The sequence below is a fragment of the Zalophus californianus genome, chromosome 13, assembly GCF_009762305.2.
Source record: "Zalophus californianus isolate mZalCal1 chromosome 13, mZalCal1.pri.v2, whole genome shotgun sequence".
In the NCBI taxonomy this organism is placed as follows: domain Eukaryota; kingdom Metazoa; phylum Chordata; class Mammalia; order Carnivora; family Otariidae; genus Zalophus; species Zalophus californianus.
The window spans coordinates 82,300,494-82,315,313 of NC_045607.1; the positions used below are offsets into that span (position 1 = coordinate 82,300,494).

Genomic DNA, 14,820 nt, shown 5'->3' on the forward strand with positions numbered 1-14,820 from the left:
TATGATTACATTTATGTTTATAAAAATTTGAAAAAATATATATATATATATACTTATAAAATATCTGAAAGGAGACAGGTGAATAATTATCAGTCGTAGCTTCTAGGGAGTGAAACCTGAGGTGGGGGAGGTAGGATGAGAACTGATGTGTTCCAGGTATACCTTTTAAGTACCTCTCAATGTTGTTTTTTTACAATGAGCAAATACAGCTTTTGTAGTGGAAGGAAGGAGAGAGGGAAGGGGAAGGGAGAGGAGGGGAGGGGAGGGGATGTGAGGAAGGAAGGAAGGAAGGAAAAGGAAGGAGAAGGAAGGAAGGAAGGAAAAGGAAGGAAGGAAGGAAAAGGAAGGAAGGAAGGAAGGAGAGAGAAATGGACAAGGGGAGAGAAGGAGGGAAGAAGACAACCTTTGAAGTAGTCAGCCTATGCATGTAATATGTGAGTTCAGAACCTTCCTCCCTCAGGTGTATGTATATCATTCTTGACCTCTGGGTAAGGAGACAGCCCTGCCACGTTTTCTCTCACTCACTCAACCTGCTGGCAATCCTCTGCTTCCTCTAAGACAAGAGGAAAGAGTCAAGTCAGGAAACCTAAGAGAAGAGGCTGGTTAAGGACACATAATAGAAAATAATATTGTCCAATCATATATAAAGGATGTGTATAAAAATTATGAGACCAGGGTGCCTGGGTGACCAAGTCGGTTAAGTGTCTGCCTTCAGCCCAGGTCATGATCTTGGGGTCCTGGAATCCAGCGCCGCATTGGGATCCCTGCTCAGCAGGGAGTCTGCTTCTCTCTCTCCCTCTGCCCCTCCCCCTGCTCCCGGTCTCTCTCTCTCTCACTTGCTCTCTCTCAAATAAATTGGAGGAGATATATATATATATATATATATATGAGACCAGTGTAACAGATTTGATGCCTACATTTGACAGTAGCTGAAATCAGAAGCAAAATAATCTTCCCTGTTGGGATTTAGTGAATGATAAAACAACCTAAATTTATTCCCAAGCCTTAGCCATAGCCAGACATCCTAGTATAATGGGACTCCTGAAAATGTCCTACTTTTATATCTCTACTGTGAGTACAGTTCGGCAAAGTGGGAATTGTTCATTTTCCCTTCATTATGCTTCTGGCCATCCCAAAATCCAGCTCCCCTCTCCCAGGGTCCTCCTCCCTGAGATGGAGCCGGGTCACACAATGGCTCACTCAACAACTGTTTCGTGTTGGAGATCATCCGTGGCGCTCACTGTGGAAAAGTGGCTCCTGCAATATTCTTTATTCCACTGTCCCTTTAAGATGTTTCCTATGGAGCCAAAACACAGGCTTAAAGTTCTTCAGCTTTTCAAAATGTAGCAAAATGAGAACTCCAAATATCCATCATTTACAATAAATAGTGATTGTCCCGTCTGTTACATTTCCCCTTGATGGTATTTCTATGGCTCTATCAGTATTGCCTTGTGCGCCTGTAACATTACAAAGCACCACAGGGGTTGCAACATAAATAAGGCATAGTTGTGCGCTTGAAGAACTTAGAGTTTTACAAATAAGTGAACAATAACTAGTGTTTAATTGAGTGCTATTCTAAACACTTTGCAAGAAATATGATTTACCCCTTATGACAACCCTAGGAAGTGAGTACCGTTTATTATCCCCACTGACCAAAAGAAAACTGAAGTCAAGTGATGGCCCCAACATCAGACTGGCAATAAGAGGCCAACCCAAGAAGTCCACCTGCATCAGAGCCCCCACCATCAGGCTGTTTCCACTCAGGAGACAAAGAGCTGCATTACAATAGGCAGCAAGTGTTAAGTGCCCTTTAATGACATGAAATACAACAGGAATTCAGACAAAGAGTGTTTCTAGGTGGAATGTTCAAGGGACTACTCAGCAGAGGTATTTTCAGTAAGATTTTGAGGGGTAGAATGTGAGCAATGGATTGCAAGCCATGTAGGTGAAAGCTTTCAACATCCAGAAACTGAGCGCCTAGCATGCGGTCTAACTGAATTTGTTCTACTCTCGTTAAGTTGTTTATCCTATCTGGTTGCATTACTTTAGCTGCAAATATAAACAAGGTCTACATGTGAACTGGGGTTAGTTTTTTAGGAAATACAAATAACAAAATCACAAGGAAAAGACAAGTATGTTTCATTGTTTTCTTTTTCTAGATGCTCCTCGACGGGGATGTTAAGATAAACTATAGAATAATATATGATAACTGGGATATAATTACATATATAGAGATATACAGATGGGGCAGGTGCAAAGCTACTCATGCTCATGGGTTCCGTATAACCATATACATATACACTATACACATATACACTATTATATATATATATGTATATTTCACCTAGTTCATTGGCCTCATTTTCCAGATAGGAAAGCCCCCCTTGGAAACAGTCACGCATCCTACCTCTTTTCATATGGTGCATTAGCTGGCACAGATCTCGGCTCAAAACACCACACTTCTAGTCTGCTGCTCAGCATAGTCACTGTGTTAGTTTGGGAGGTACTTTTCTTACTCTCTTTAACGCAACACCGGAGAACTCAAATTAAGAAGGTTTCTCCAGGCACCTCAGCAAGGAATGAAAGCAGGGTACTTAGGGCATCAACCTCATTGGAAGCACAATCCTTGGCCCTTTATTTCCTGATTTTCCCCTTTGAGACCACTTTTTCCGCCGTGCCCAGAAGGGTAATCAAGGAAATAACGAGACAATTGGGGTCACAGTCAACAGATGCCAGATGTCTAGACATTTCCATTTTCAACCATGCAACAAATCTCCAACAAATCTGGTTAATCTTCACTAAAATGTCGTTTTACCTTTTATTCGTTAGGGTTTGGTAACTAGAAGGAAAAAAGAAACAAACTGAAAATACCAGGATGCTGTTCACTCTGCAGAGAAGACAGAGCTAAGCCAGTTTTGTCATTGGTTCCGTAAACAAATGCTTGTGTTGTTGTCTATTTGGGGCTTTGCTCACAGTATTTAGCCAGCAGTCTAATTGTTGTACACAGTGGTAGAGTGGCGTGGGGAGGCGTAGGGTCCCAAGTTGAATCTATGTTCTCAGGAACATGCTAATTGGTAACTTTTTGGAAAATACACAGTAGTTACTCTTGGCTTGTTATTTTACAAACTATTAAGAATCCAGAGGAACCAACCCTTTGCATTTTGTACTTGAAGGGATATTGCTTTGTCTTTTCCCCACTGAATACATTCTTATGACAGGCAGCTAGGCCAGGTTGTGGGCAATGAGGACTCACCAAATGATATTCCATAAAAGTGGGTAAGACCCTACTGCGTCTCTCACCGACCAGCTACCCTCTGCCCAACCACCGGCCCCAGTTGAGGCTGCTCTAGAAGTCTGGCTTGATCCTACAAAGCTAGGGCCAGAAGACATAACTTGAGGATCTGGGGGGGCTTCCGTAAATGTTGTTTCTAGGGAAGGAACAAAGAGGGGCAGAAACAGCTGTTCGTGGGATTCTCCTCTGAGGCCTAGATTTGACATGAGATACTGAATCATCTCATCCCAAGCTAGCTTCTTTAGTCAATTAACAACTCCAGAGGCATGATATTACAATTAAATTTACCTCCCAGTTTGGGATAGTATAGCCAAATTAATAAGAAAACCTATTATAATGAAATGGCTTTGGTGACTTCTTCTGTAGACAGATACCTACATTCGTACATAGAAGGAAGGAAGGAAGCAGTAGACAGATGATATAGATAGATAATATATGTATATGGCTGTATCTAATTAGTCATGTTCTTGGCAATAAGAGAAAGAAAAGAGTGAGAAATGGGGCAATCTTTTCAGAAAATAATATGCATGTTGAGTGACCTGTCAACATTGGTTTCAGTTCGTCTTTAAAAGGAAAAGAAATCAAGTACATTAGCCAATGGGGGGGGTGGGGAGGGGGGGACTATTCCATTTAGGTCAAAAGTAAGCCAATCACCTGAAAACAGGATGCATATCCCCAAAAAACAGAAAAGCATTTTTAAAAGGAGAGAGGGGACAATCCAGTTCTGCTCAGTCTTGGAAAACACAGAACCAAATTCATGACTATTATTAGAATCCCTATAAAAATGGCTAGTGTTTCTTGAGGATTTACTTAAGGGGTAAGCGTCCTCACGGGTACTCAACACAGAGTGCCTCGTTTAACCCTTTGACCACCAGAGCAGTCACCTAGGTTAAAACAGAATAATAAGGGATGCTTTCTCCAGCAAAGGGGACACTGATTTGAAGGACTCCAACAAGTGAAAGAGTGATAAGACACGGTAGAGCTGGTACAGAGGGCTGTTTGATGCTTTTTGAAAGTCTGAATATGCAACTTAGATTTCCATCACAGGTACACATTTATAAGTTGGGTGAGTCCATCTGCTTTAATAAAATGTATATTCAACCATCGGGTTGTAGAAATTTCAAAGATTTTATTTTTTGACAGGATGCCTGCCGTTTTTCTCTCTTGACTCCCGCTTGTTTTATTCATTTTGGGGTAGTTGCCAATTAGACCCAATTGGTAAGTATAATTAATGGACGATATGAATCTCCTCTTAAACCCCAACCAAGAAAATTAACCATAAAACCATTCATTTCCTTTAAAAATTCCTAACGCTATCTCTGCCTATGACTGCTGCTTATCTCTTTCTAAGACTTCCAGCCATGTCGGAGATTAGTTACTCGCTCTTATTTATCATCCTAAAATCCCACATAAGAATAAGACAGGGAGGAGGGAGATAAGCATTTCTTGAGGCCCTGGTATGTTCCAGGCACTATGCTAGGCATTCATATGTACTGTCTCTTAATACTCACAGCAACCTTTCAAGGTAGGGATTATTATCTTCCTTTTTTATAGTTGATGACACAGCATTTCAGAGGAATTAAGCCCTTGTTCTAAATCCAGTTAGTGGCACAGGCGTGGCACAAGCCAGGCTGACATGATTCCAGAACGCTTGCTCCTTTCACCCCGCATAAGGAAGCCTTATATCATTCAGAAAGACACTTACCTAAAATCTTGTTACCTTGGAAGGTTTGGGGGTCATTACTTCATTCAACAACTATTTGAACACAAACTCCATGTCACACATGGGTTGTACATTGGTTCATTTGGAATTATTTCATCAGCAACAGAACTTTGGGCAGAGGACAGTGGTTAGTGGCAAGATGGCGGAGGAATTCACAGGAGCAACAATGAGGAGGAAATAGAGTAGGGTGTTGGCATGGAGGATGGGGTGAAGAGAAACAGAAGCTCCTGATCGTGTACCCATGGCTACAGTCTTTCTTCATGTGACTCGTGGACTTCCCTTTGTCATCCTATGCCTGAGAATATATGAAGGAGGCTGGGAAGGCAAAGGGACGTTCAATTGTCATCACTGGCATCTTTTTTGATCATTGCACCATCTTCAAATGCATTGGGGTAACCATGACATGAAAATTTCCATCATTGAGCCCATAACGGTTCCATGAGATCAATAACAGTTCCATAGATTAAGGGTCATAGCAGAACTTCATCCAGGGAGACCTGGAAGTAAGAAATAATGAATTTATATTCCCATAGACTGACAGCCCTGGGTTCAAACCACATGACTTGAAAAGGATGTTAAACTTCCTCTGGGTGGATTACATGTATATCAGGGACATTTCATTGCCTTCTGTGGATGCTCTAACCTGTTTGGACTTTCTACAACCTGTAGACTCAACCAATGAAGTAAAAGACCGTCCAAAATACAAATATCAAATTCATGATCAGTTAACTTTGGACTCTAATGACCAGCCATTTTTCAGAGGCTCTCAGCTGAACATGTTGTTTGAAGTTTTCCCTACCTTTTAAAGAATTTTCCTTCTAAAAGAATAGGTTGTGTGACGAAGACAATGCAGTGTAAACATCTGCCCTCTCTTCGTCTTTTGAAATGGCCTGATACAAGTTGGCTCTCACTGAAATGTTTGTCATGCTTGGTACTAAAAAGTCGCTTTGTCAATCAAGACAATAATGGAGTCAAACGAATAATGTTGGGGGAGTAGAACTAACGTTAGCAAAACCTGTTTCTAGGTAGCTGCCTATCTTGTTTATCTGACTTATTTTCCAATTCAAGCTAGGAGCCTTTTTCTCTTTGGGGAACGCACTCCTTTATGCATTAGGATGACTTGTTCAGGGACTGGGGCAGCTCCTGTAAACAATCCACCATTCCAGTAAGATCTCCTAGGTACTTTTACATTCAGGGAAGCATGCTGAGATCTCTTTTCGGATTTGAAAGATTTGTGTTGCAAATAGTTGGCATTTTGGTCTCAATGTCGGCAAAATCTGCTGTTGTTGGTCAGATCTAATAGGTTATTCTCATGATAACATAGACCTTCTTAATGCGACACAACCTCTTTCTGGCTTCACTGCTAAAGGAGTGTCTTTCCGTATCTTTTCATCTGTTGTTTTTCTAGTTTCTCCTTCCATCATGCATGTGGATCTTCTGCTCCACCCATTCCAAGCTACTTACAGTTTCCCATAAATGACATAGTGACATACCTCGTCAGATGTGTTTTCCTCCTGTTTTGACATTTGCTGAAATTCCAACCTCTTCCAACTCTAGTTATTGACAGAAAGCTACATTCCAAGCCTCAACTTGAAAATCTTCTCTTCTGTGAAATCTTATCATAACAGACACACACAGACACACACACACATGCACGCATGCACACTGTGATTCTTGTAGGCTCAATTATTTGTCCCATAACTCCTGTTGCCACAGTGCCCTGTGTAAGTCGGTGTAAGAGGCTCTGTCTCTTCCGGCAGAGTGCTTATCTGTCTGCCTGCACCGTCCCCTCCGTCACCTGTAGATTGTGAGCTCCTTGCGAGCAGATCCTGAGTCCTACTCATCTTTGTCATCCGGCAACCCTAGCACAGTGCCTGGTACGTGCAGGTAGGTGCTCAATAAATGTTTATTGTAAACATCAATCCATGTTTTTCTGGCCTTATTTTTAGCTCTGGTTTCCAGCCTGACATAAAAATGTAATAGAGGAGCTTAGATGTTGAAAGCTACAAAGGAAGGACATGTAATAAAGCAATAACACATAGACAGACTCCGGGAAGAGAAACGAATAGGAACATGTACAGGCAAAGACCATCGTGAAGACTTCTGACTGTCATGGGCATGAAAGCATTTGTCCTGGAAATTTGAATGTGTTCCTGTTGACTCGTGATTCTTGTTAAATTGTTGCCATCATACGAACTCAGAGAGTTGAAGGATATGTAATTTTTGTAGCAGCCTACGCCATGGTGGCTTCATTATTTCCATTTGCACAGAAAAAGAAATAAGTATTGATTTTCCCCCACTTATTTAAAGTGATAATTGCCCATGGCTGCTTTTCAGTCTAGATTAGGATCAACCATTCAGTAGAAATGCATAGCTAACTTTAGAAAGTTAGGCAAACATGAAATAAATGGCAGAACTTATGCTGACCGAGTACTTTTCTGCCATAATCAACAATTTTACAGTGGGATATATTTAGAGAGAATAAGGTATCTCATTCTCTAGGGGTCTAAAAAAAAAAAAAGTGGGCTGAGATTTTAATTTGCTTGTAAGGCCAGGGAATTTGTCATAGGACCCCTCCAAGCCCCTTCCCAGAATTTCAAATAATATGCCTCTCCCTTCAAGTATTATTTGGATCATTTCAAACCACTGAAACTGATGGCTAGAGAAGTGAAGTCGATTTCAGATAGGCTTGAAAAGTGACCAGAAATAGGGTTCCCAAAGTGTTAGTAATAAAATTACTAATTTTATTATCTATCAGATATTGTGACAGAATACAAATCTTTTAACCTTGAACCCTCAGCAAAAGATATTAACCCCTAAGGAAGAAAAAAAAAAAAAAGGGGAGGAAAATAGAGATGTTATGCCCTAATACCAACCAAATAGGCAAATGGTTGATTTTTTTTTTTTTCTTTTCTTTTTTGGCATCCAGAGCTGAAACAAACAAGCAGCTCTTCCCCTCAATGAACAGGCTGTCCCTGTTCCACAAGGATGCCAGATTTCAAAAGCTGCATGGAGTTCCACATGCCATGGCCCTGCAGGGAAACACTGAGGTCCTAAATCTCAGGCAGTGGAATCAACAGCGCTTGTTGGCTAATGAGCCTTGGCGTCTTGGCATCCACATGGGGTTCTGTGGGCAATTCCTGCTGGAGCGAGGGAAGATGAAAAAAACACAGGTGCACCTTTGCTCAGCCGGGGGCGTGAGGATTGAAGAGTCAGCTTTTCTGGTCATCAAACAAATCTGAGCTGAACTCCTCATTAGCAGCATTTCTTCCACATAGGAAGTGAGGACCGGCTCGGGAGCATATCAGAATTTATTAGGAAATCATGGGGGAGATTCTGAAAGAGACAATTAAGCATGGTGTGCCCACGTCAGGAGTTGGGGGAGAGATAGAAAGTTCTCCTCACCCATGTATTTCCATCCCTGGACTCGGTTTCCATGGCATGCACCGAACAGGATTTGTCTTGTTCTGTCGACTTACTTCTTTCCATTATTCAAGTAATAAGAACTGTGGTAGTGAGTATGAATTATGGTTCATAAACTTAGGTATGTAGGAAATGTCATGTAATAAAAATTTTCCTTAATTCAAATAAATCCAATTCCGAGCCCTCTTTCCATCTAGTTTTGGTGAATTCAATCTCAATCTTTTAGGTCTCTCTCTCCTTCCCCCTCTCACGCTCTCTCTCTCTCCCCTCCCTCTGCCCCCTCTCCCACCTCTCCCCTTCTCCTTCCCTCCTTTCCTGTCTTCTCCCTCTCTCTCCTCCTGCCTGCACTCTCTCTCAGGCTGACAGCATACCTGGGAAATTGGGAAGGGGCCTCATACTTTCCCTCAGCCAAGGTAACCATTGCTGCCATAACTGCCCCAGCCTGCATGGTCCCTCCCAGGCCAGGCAGAAGGCTCAGGAGCTCCAGTGCTGAGCAGAGTCCCAGGGTGCACCTCACAGTGATCCCCCTCAGGCCAGGTGTCCATGCTCATCACACCCTCCTGGAGCTTGCATCTGGGTGGAAGGAAACAGGAAATAAATAAGCAAAACATATAACGTATTACATAGTGATAAGTGTTAGGGAGATTAAAAGTAAGTAAAAAAAGGGAGCGGAGGAAGGAGCTGCAATTTTAAACAAATAGGTGAAGGCCTCGCTGGAAAGGAGACATTTGAGTGAGGACCTTAGGAAGTGAGGGAGCAAGTTATGGGACATCTTCAGGAAGACCGTTTCTGGGACAGCAATGAAAAGGCCCTGAGGCAGGAATGTAGGCAACATGATTGGAGAACATCAGGAGGCCTGCGTGGCCATGTGGATGGAACAGGGAGGAGAGGAGCAGGAATGGAGTCTGGGGAAGGAACGAGGGCCAGATCCAGTGAGGATGGTAAGAACTTTGACTTCTGCATTCTCCCTATATGAAATAGTAGCTTGCAGAGTTTTGAGCAAAGGAATAAGTGTTCTTATATATTTCAACATATAAGCATCACCTTACCTACTGAGTTGAGTAGGCTTCCCAGGGAGTGGGTGTGAAAGCAGAAACACCAGTCAAGAGACCATGGCAATAATCCAGGCAAAAGCTGGTGGTGTTTAGACTAAGGGTGGTAGCAGTTGAGGAGGTGAGAAGTATATCATTCAGGCTATAATTTGAAGGCAGAACAGTCAAGATTTACCATTAAATTAGCTACAAGTTGTGAAAGGGAAAAGATGAGTCTAGGATGACTCCAATTTTGGGGGGCTGCCCAGCTAGAAGACTGTGTTGAGGCTGTGGGGATGGGAATGGTATGAGATATGAGGAGCTTACCTTTGGGCATGTCCGATCTGAGGCATCTCACAGCCCATGTGGCAATGTTAAGAGGAGCCCAGTTGTGCGAGACTAAATTTCAGTGGAGATATTCGGTCTGGAGATGTAAATGTGGAGGTTGTCTGTGTGTAGCCAGTGTATGAAACCATGCTGGTAGGTGGGATCATCCAGGGAGTGTGTGAGGAGAGGAGAGTAGGGGACCGCAGAGGACCAAGAACTGACTCCTAAGACAGTCCATCTACCAGAGGTCAGGGAAATGAGAGGGGAGCAGCAAAGATGAAGAAGGAGCAACCCACGATGTAAGGAGAGGGAGCTGTCCGGAAGCCAAGTGAAGGACATATTTCCAGGAGGAAGGAATGGCCAACTGGGTCAAGCAGAAGAGACGTGGGAACTGACAGGGAGACTGTGAGTCCCTTCTTCCTGTGTCATCAGCTCCCACTTCTCCCTATCAGAGACACTTGCCTTTCCCTCTTTCTCTTCAAGACATTGGTGAGCTCAGGTTCTTAACAAAAGCCATTCAGTGAGTTCACCCTCAGGCCAGCAATGCCAACTTTCCCTGAGGAAAGATAGCCCAGTGGGCCCTTTTGGAAATAAAGAGAAAGAGAAACAAATGGAAAACAAAATATGAATTAATTAGTAACTCAACAAATGATCATGCTACACAGAAACTTATTATTTCTAGGCAAAGTACCAAGTAGAGAATACATTCAATATAGGTAAATAATCAGCGGTACAGTGAAACCCCTACTGAAATAGGATGAAGTGGGAAGCCATTCGTCTTTAAATAGTTGGTTCTAGTGGCTGAACGGCAAGACAAGCAAATATCTTCCAGTAAGGGCCATGTTTTCTCAATGGTATACAACGAAACTGGATGTCATTGCTTGGCTTACATGGTCAGATTTCCAGCTTGGTTAGTTTCTCATTGATCATGGACATACTCAGGCTTGGCCAACTAACAGATGTTGCCTCATAGGAATCATTTTTAATCACAATAGTTAGACCAAAAGGTTGGCAAACTACAGACCGTGGGCCAAATCCAGCATGCCATCTGTCTTTGTAAATAAAGATTTATTGGAACACGGCCACATCCATGCTCATTCTTCTGTGTACCATCTATGGCTGCCTTCACACCACAGTGGCAGAGTTGAGGGCTTACAACAGAGGCTGTCTGGCCTGCAAAGCTGAAAATACTACCTGGCCTTTTGCAGAAAAAGTTTGCTGACTCCTAGTTTGGACTTTTTAGACTACTGGAAACATAACATGGGTGTTTCAATCCCACTCCATGGCTTTCATCGTAAGTTACTGCAGGGGACACAGCTTGGATTTCACTTCTTTTCGTCCATGGAAGTCTCCTCAACTTACAGTTTAATGCTGGGGCGGTGGTTCTCAAAGTGTAGTCTGTGGACCAGCAACAATAGGAACTTGGGACCTTGTTAGAAACGCACATTCTCAAGTCCCATTTTAGACCTACTTAGAAGCTTTGGGTCATTCTGATGCATGCTACACTCAAAAGCCATGCGCTAGAGCAGACACTGATCAGAAGAGCTAAGAACTTGACGTGGCATTTCTACACACCCCTCTCAGGGATAATTTTCAGTGCACAACCTAGTTCTTTGTACATTAGCATTAGGGTTTTAAGAACAGTGCCTGGAGGGCCACTTTCTTATATATAACATTAGGGTCGTGCCCTTTCTAAGATGATGGTATTAGCACTTACTATTGCAGTCAAAGGATTCTTGGTGGCAGAGTAGGAAGAAGCCAAGTGGCTGTTTCACACAAACATGACAGAGTAGGATAATGAGTGAGTGATTAAGGACCCAAAGTACCATTGGATGCCCCTGGGCCATGACCGTCTGCCGATTCCTCATCCCGGCACTCCAATGTGTTTAAGTGATAGAGTGTAATGAGGTATTTATTTATAAGAGAGAAAAGTAGAAGTGATTTATTTTCGGCACCATCAAGGATATGCTAGAATGAGAAAAACTTTAAGTCAGTATTTTCCCCCTCCAGGATTTATGCAGGTGCTGCCAGATTGTAGATGCTATTTTCCTTTGCTTAATGATCTAATCCTTCCCTGGAGCTTCATCCCTCTGAGTACCTAACAGGAAGGAATATCTCTGATAATGAATAGCTGTGGTCTAGAAGGAACTGGAAACCTGATCCCAGGGAATCACAGAGGGGCAGCAGTGAGTCTTGGCCTTATTAAGCCAGGAAGAGATGTAGCAAAGGAACAGTGAGCAGACTTGGGCCCCTTTCTAAATATCTGAGGGTGGCATCCATGTTTAAAATCTTCCAGGAACGAGTTTGAGATGCTAAGACATGAAAAACTTAGAGTGATCTTATGTACTGGTTTGTCCCGGACCAGATAGTTCTGGCTTATACCTGTCATCCCAGAAAAACTATTAAGGATTGATGACCCCTTCCCTTGCAAAAGTGTCCTGGTCTTTGAATACTAAGTCATATGGTCACCCCTGTGAGAGATAACCCAGAAGAGTACAGTGTCCAGACTCTGCATTTCCTAACAAGACCCCTGTTTGAAACCCAGTTCAGATAGGCAGTTTATTCTCTAGGCCTCAGTTTATTTAACTATAAAATGGGGGTAGTAATATCTCAATCATAGGGTTGTCAAGCAGACTGAGTCAGCCAGTGCAACCCACCTGGAGGCTGCCACACCTGGTAGGTGCTCAACACCTGCTCCTTCGCCTAAGAGAAAAAGAAACTGCCTTCAGCCTCTTGGCTGAACAGACTTCACTACATGAGGTCATTCGCTTTAACTCAGAAATTCATAAGCGACCTTGTTTGGGCTCCATTTGTAACTAGGTTTTTTTAGCATATTGTTAACTGTTGTTTCCCTTTCAGGAGCTATAAAAACATAAATAAAAAAAACTGTCTTTCAGAGAATGCCATATTTGCACTTGAAAAATAATTTCACGTTCACAGGTTTGAGCTAGAGGCTCAAGTGTGTTAGATGCTCTGCTGCAAAGTGAAAGCCAGAAAGAGAAATGACAGTATTGTAATTCATGATGTTGGAGCTTGAGAAAGCCCAATAAATTATACATCACCCTTGATGGGACAAGATTGAAATTGACTGAGAGTCGGACACCAGAGTCAGGCAGATGGAGATCAAAATATCATTTTTATTAATGGTGAAGTTGTTGGAAATAATGACTTAGTGTGAGGGCCAAAGGGGTTTGCCTACTCACTTCAGCCTCCAGATAGCCAACCAGAGAAGAAATTTGTGTCTACAAAAGACACCTTTACTAACAGCACTGACTGGCACTTGTCCATGGAGGACAAGGAAGAAAGAAGCTAAATTCTCTTCAGTGGAAGACTGTGAGTAGATTTATTCTATCTGACTGAGAAACATGGCCAGACATTAGTCACCACCAATGAAGTTGCTCAATTTTATATGTGGAGAGGAGTAAAGGAAGGACAAGGGGCTAGATGCATTACCCTAATAGACCTGCGTCCACACAGAAACTTGAAACCAGGGGAAAGAAGGTTCCTCGTGTCGTTGTCATTCATATTTCTCACTGAGCATTTAGTCACAATAAAGATTTGATTAGACTTGACACATTGTCTTTTAGAAAAGATGCCCAGATAATCAAATACAAATTTATCATTTCTCCCAACTGCTGGTCGGAAATTGGACTAAATGCCATTACTAGATCCCAAATAATCAGAACACTCCCTTTGTCTCGTATGTGATAGGGCAGTCGGTTATTTTAATAACCGTGGTGGTGAATGAAGGTCACTCTTAGCCTACAGCACCTTAGTGGCTGAATCATATCAATCACCTCAGAGGGAACAGAATTAGGTTGTCATTTCTGTCATGAAGTTCCCTATTCATTTCATCTGGAGGAAGTAATAGCTTTCGTGGATATTGTTCCAGCAAAGGGAAGAATGTAAACCTCTATTTACGTCTTTCCCCCTCCATGGCCAGAACACGTTGTCACTCCAGCTGGGTGCAATTCTGAGAAACAATGAGCCTTCAGTTTAAAAGTACAAGGCACGTGAACCGATTTGGCTCTTTGAGTCACTAAGAATCTGGACTCATCCAGACCTAATCCAAATGGACCAAGTGAAATATGAGCACCCACCTGGGTGACTCAACATCTTCTTCTCTAGGTCTCTGACTACTGCTGCTTCCCGTTAGTTAAGGCCTAGGAAAAGCCAGCATGAGGCCACTTTTGAACCATTTATGGTTATCATCTCTACTGTCAGCCGGACACATCAATAGTATTGAGATAAGGCACTCAGTCCCTTTATAACCACCAATTTATCCCTGTCCCTTCAGCTGTGCTGGTCCCAAAGTCTAGACCCCAGACATTGTGCATTTTAATTTTGTTTTATTTCACAAGTACTTAAACTACCTTCTATGTGTGAAGCACTTTGGAAACCAGGATATTGCCTAAGAGGGTCCTGTCCCAAGAAATTTAGAATCTAGTGGGTAAAACTTTCATTAAAGCAAGACAGAATAAAATAACTGCCAAAAGGTAGGTAAAAGAAAAACAAATCAACAATGGACTACAAAGGAATGAATGATTAATACTACCCAAGGGAGCTAGGAAGTGCCTCAGGAATTAGTAACATTTGGACTGCACTTTGAAGATGGAGTTGGGGGGGTCTCTGAGGGACCACAATACATAGCACCTGTCTTCCTCATCCAAATGCTGAACAATTTGAGAAATAAAAAAAGTACTTGATGGGACTCAAAATACCAGTTTTTGTTGTTGGGCAAGTTAGCAGACGTGGCTTTAAGTCTGTTAGTCAAGTGGGCCTAGGGACTCCCTCAAATCAGATAGCATCCCACCAGGAGCCTTCACCCCCCACCCCAGCACTCACAGCTTTGGGCACAGGGCCCCTGGAGAAACTGGGAGACCTCATTCTTCTTCATGAAACCAGGAGTGGGAAGAGATACTTCCCTCTAAAAATTAGGATGTCTAGGAATCCTAGATGGCAGATCATGATGATAGTCTGATGAGACTAGAATTAGGGTGAACAGAGGGTTCTGGAGGGAGATG

The 14,820-nt window shown here is 42.6% G+C and overlaps 1 protein-coding gene across 10 annotated transcripts in view; it reads left to right on the top strand.

Moving 5' to 3' along the window:
* Nucleotides 1–14,820, top strand: part of TRPM3 (transient receptor potential cation channel subfamily M member 3) — an 822,204-nt gene that overhangs the window by 611,379 nt on the left and 196,005 nt on the right. For 8 of the 10 annotated variants that reach the window (XM_027615317.2, XM_027615327.2, XM_027615328.2 and 5 more), the window contains one exon: nucleotides 4,436–4,510. The exons of the other annotated variants lie outside the window; for them this stretch is intronic. In XM_027615317.2, the coding sequence (XP_027471118.1) occupies nucleotides 4,436–4,510 (75 nt within the window). The remainder of the gene's footprint in view (nucleotides 1–4,435; nucleotides 4,511–14,820) is intronic. 10 annotated transcript variants of the gene reach the window in all.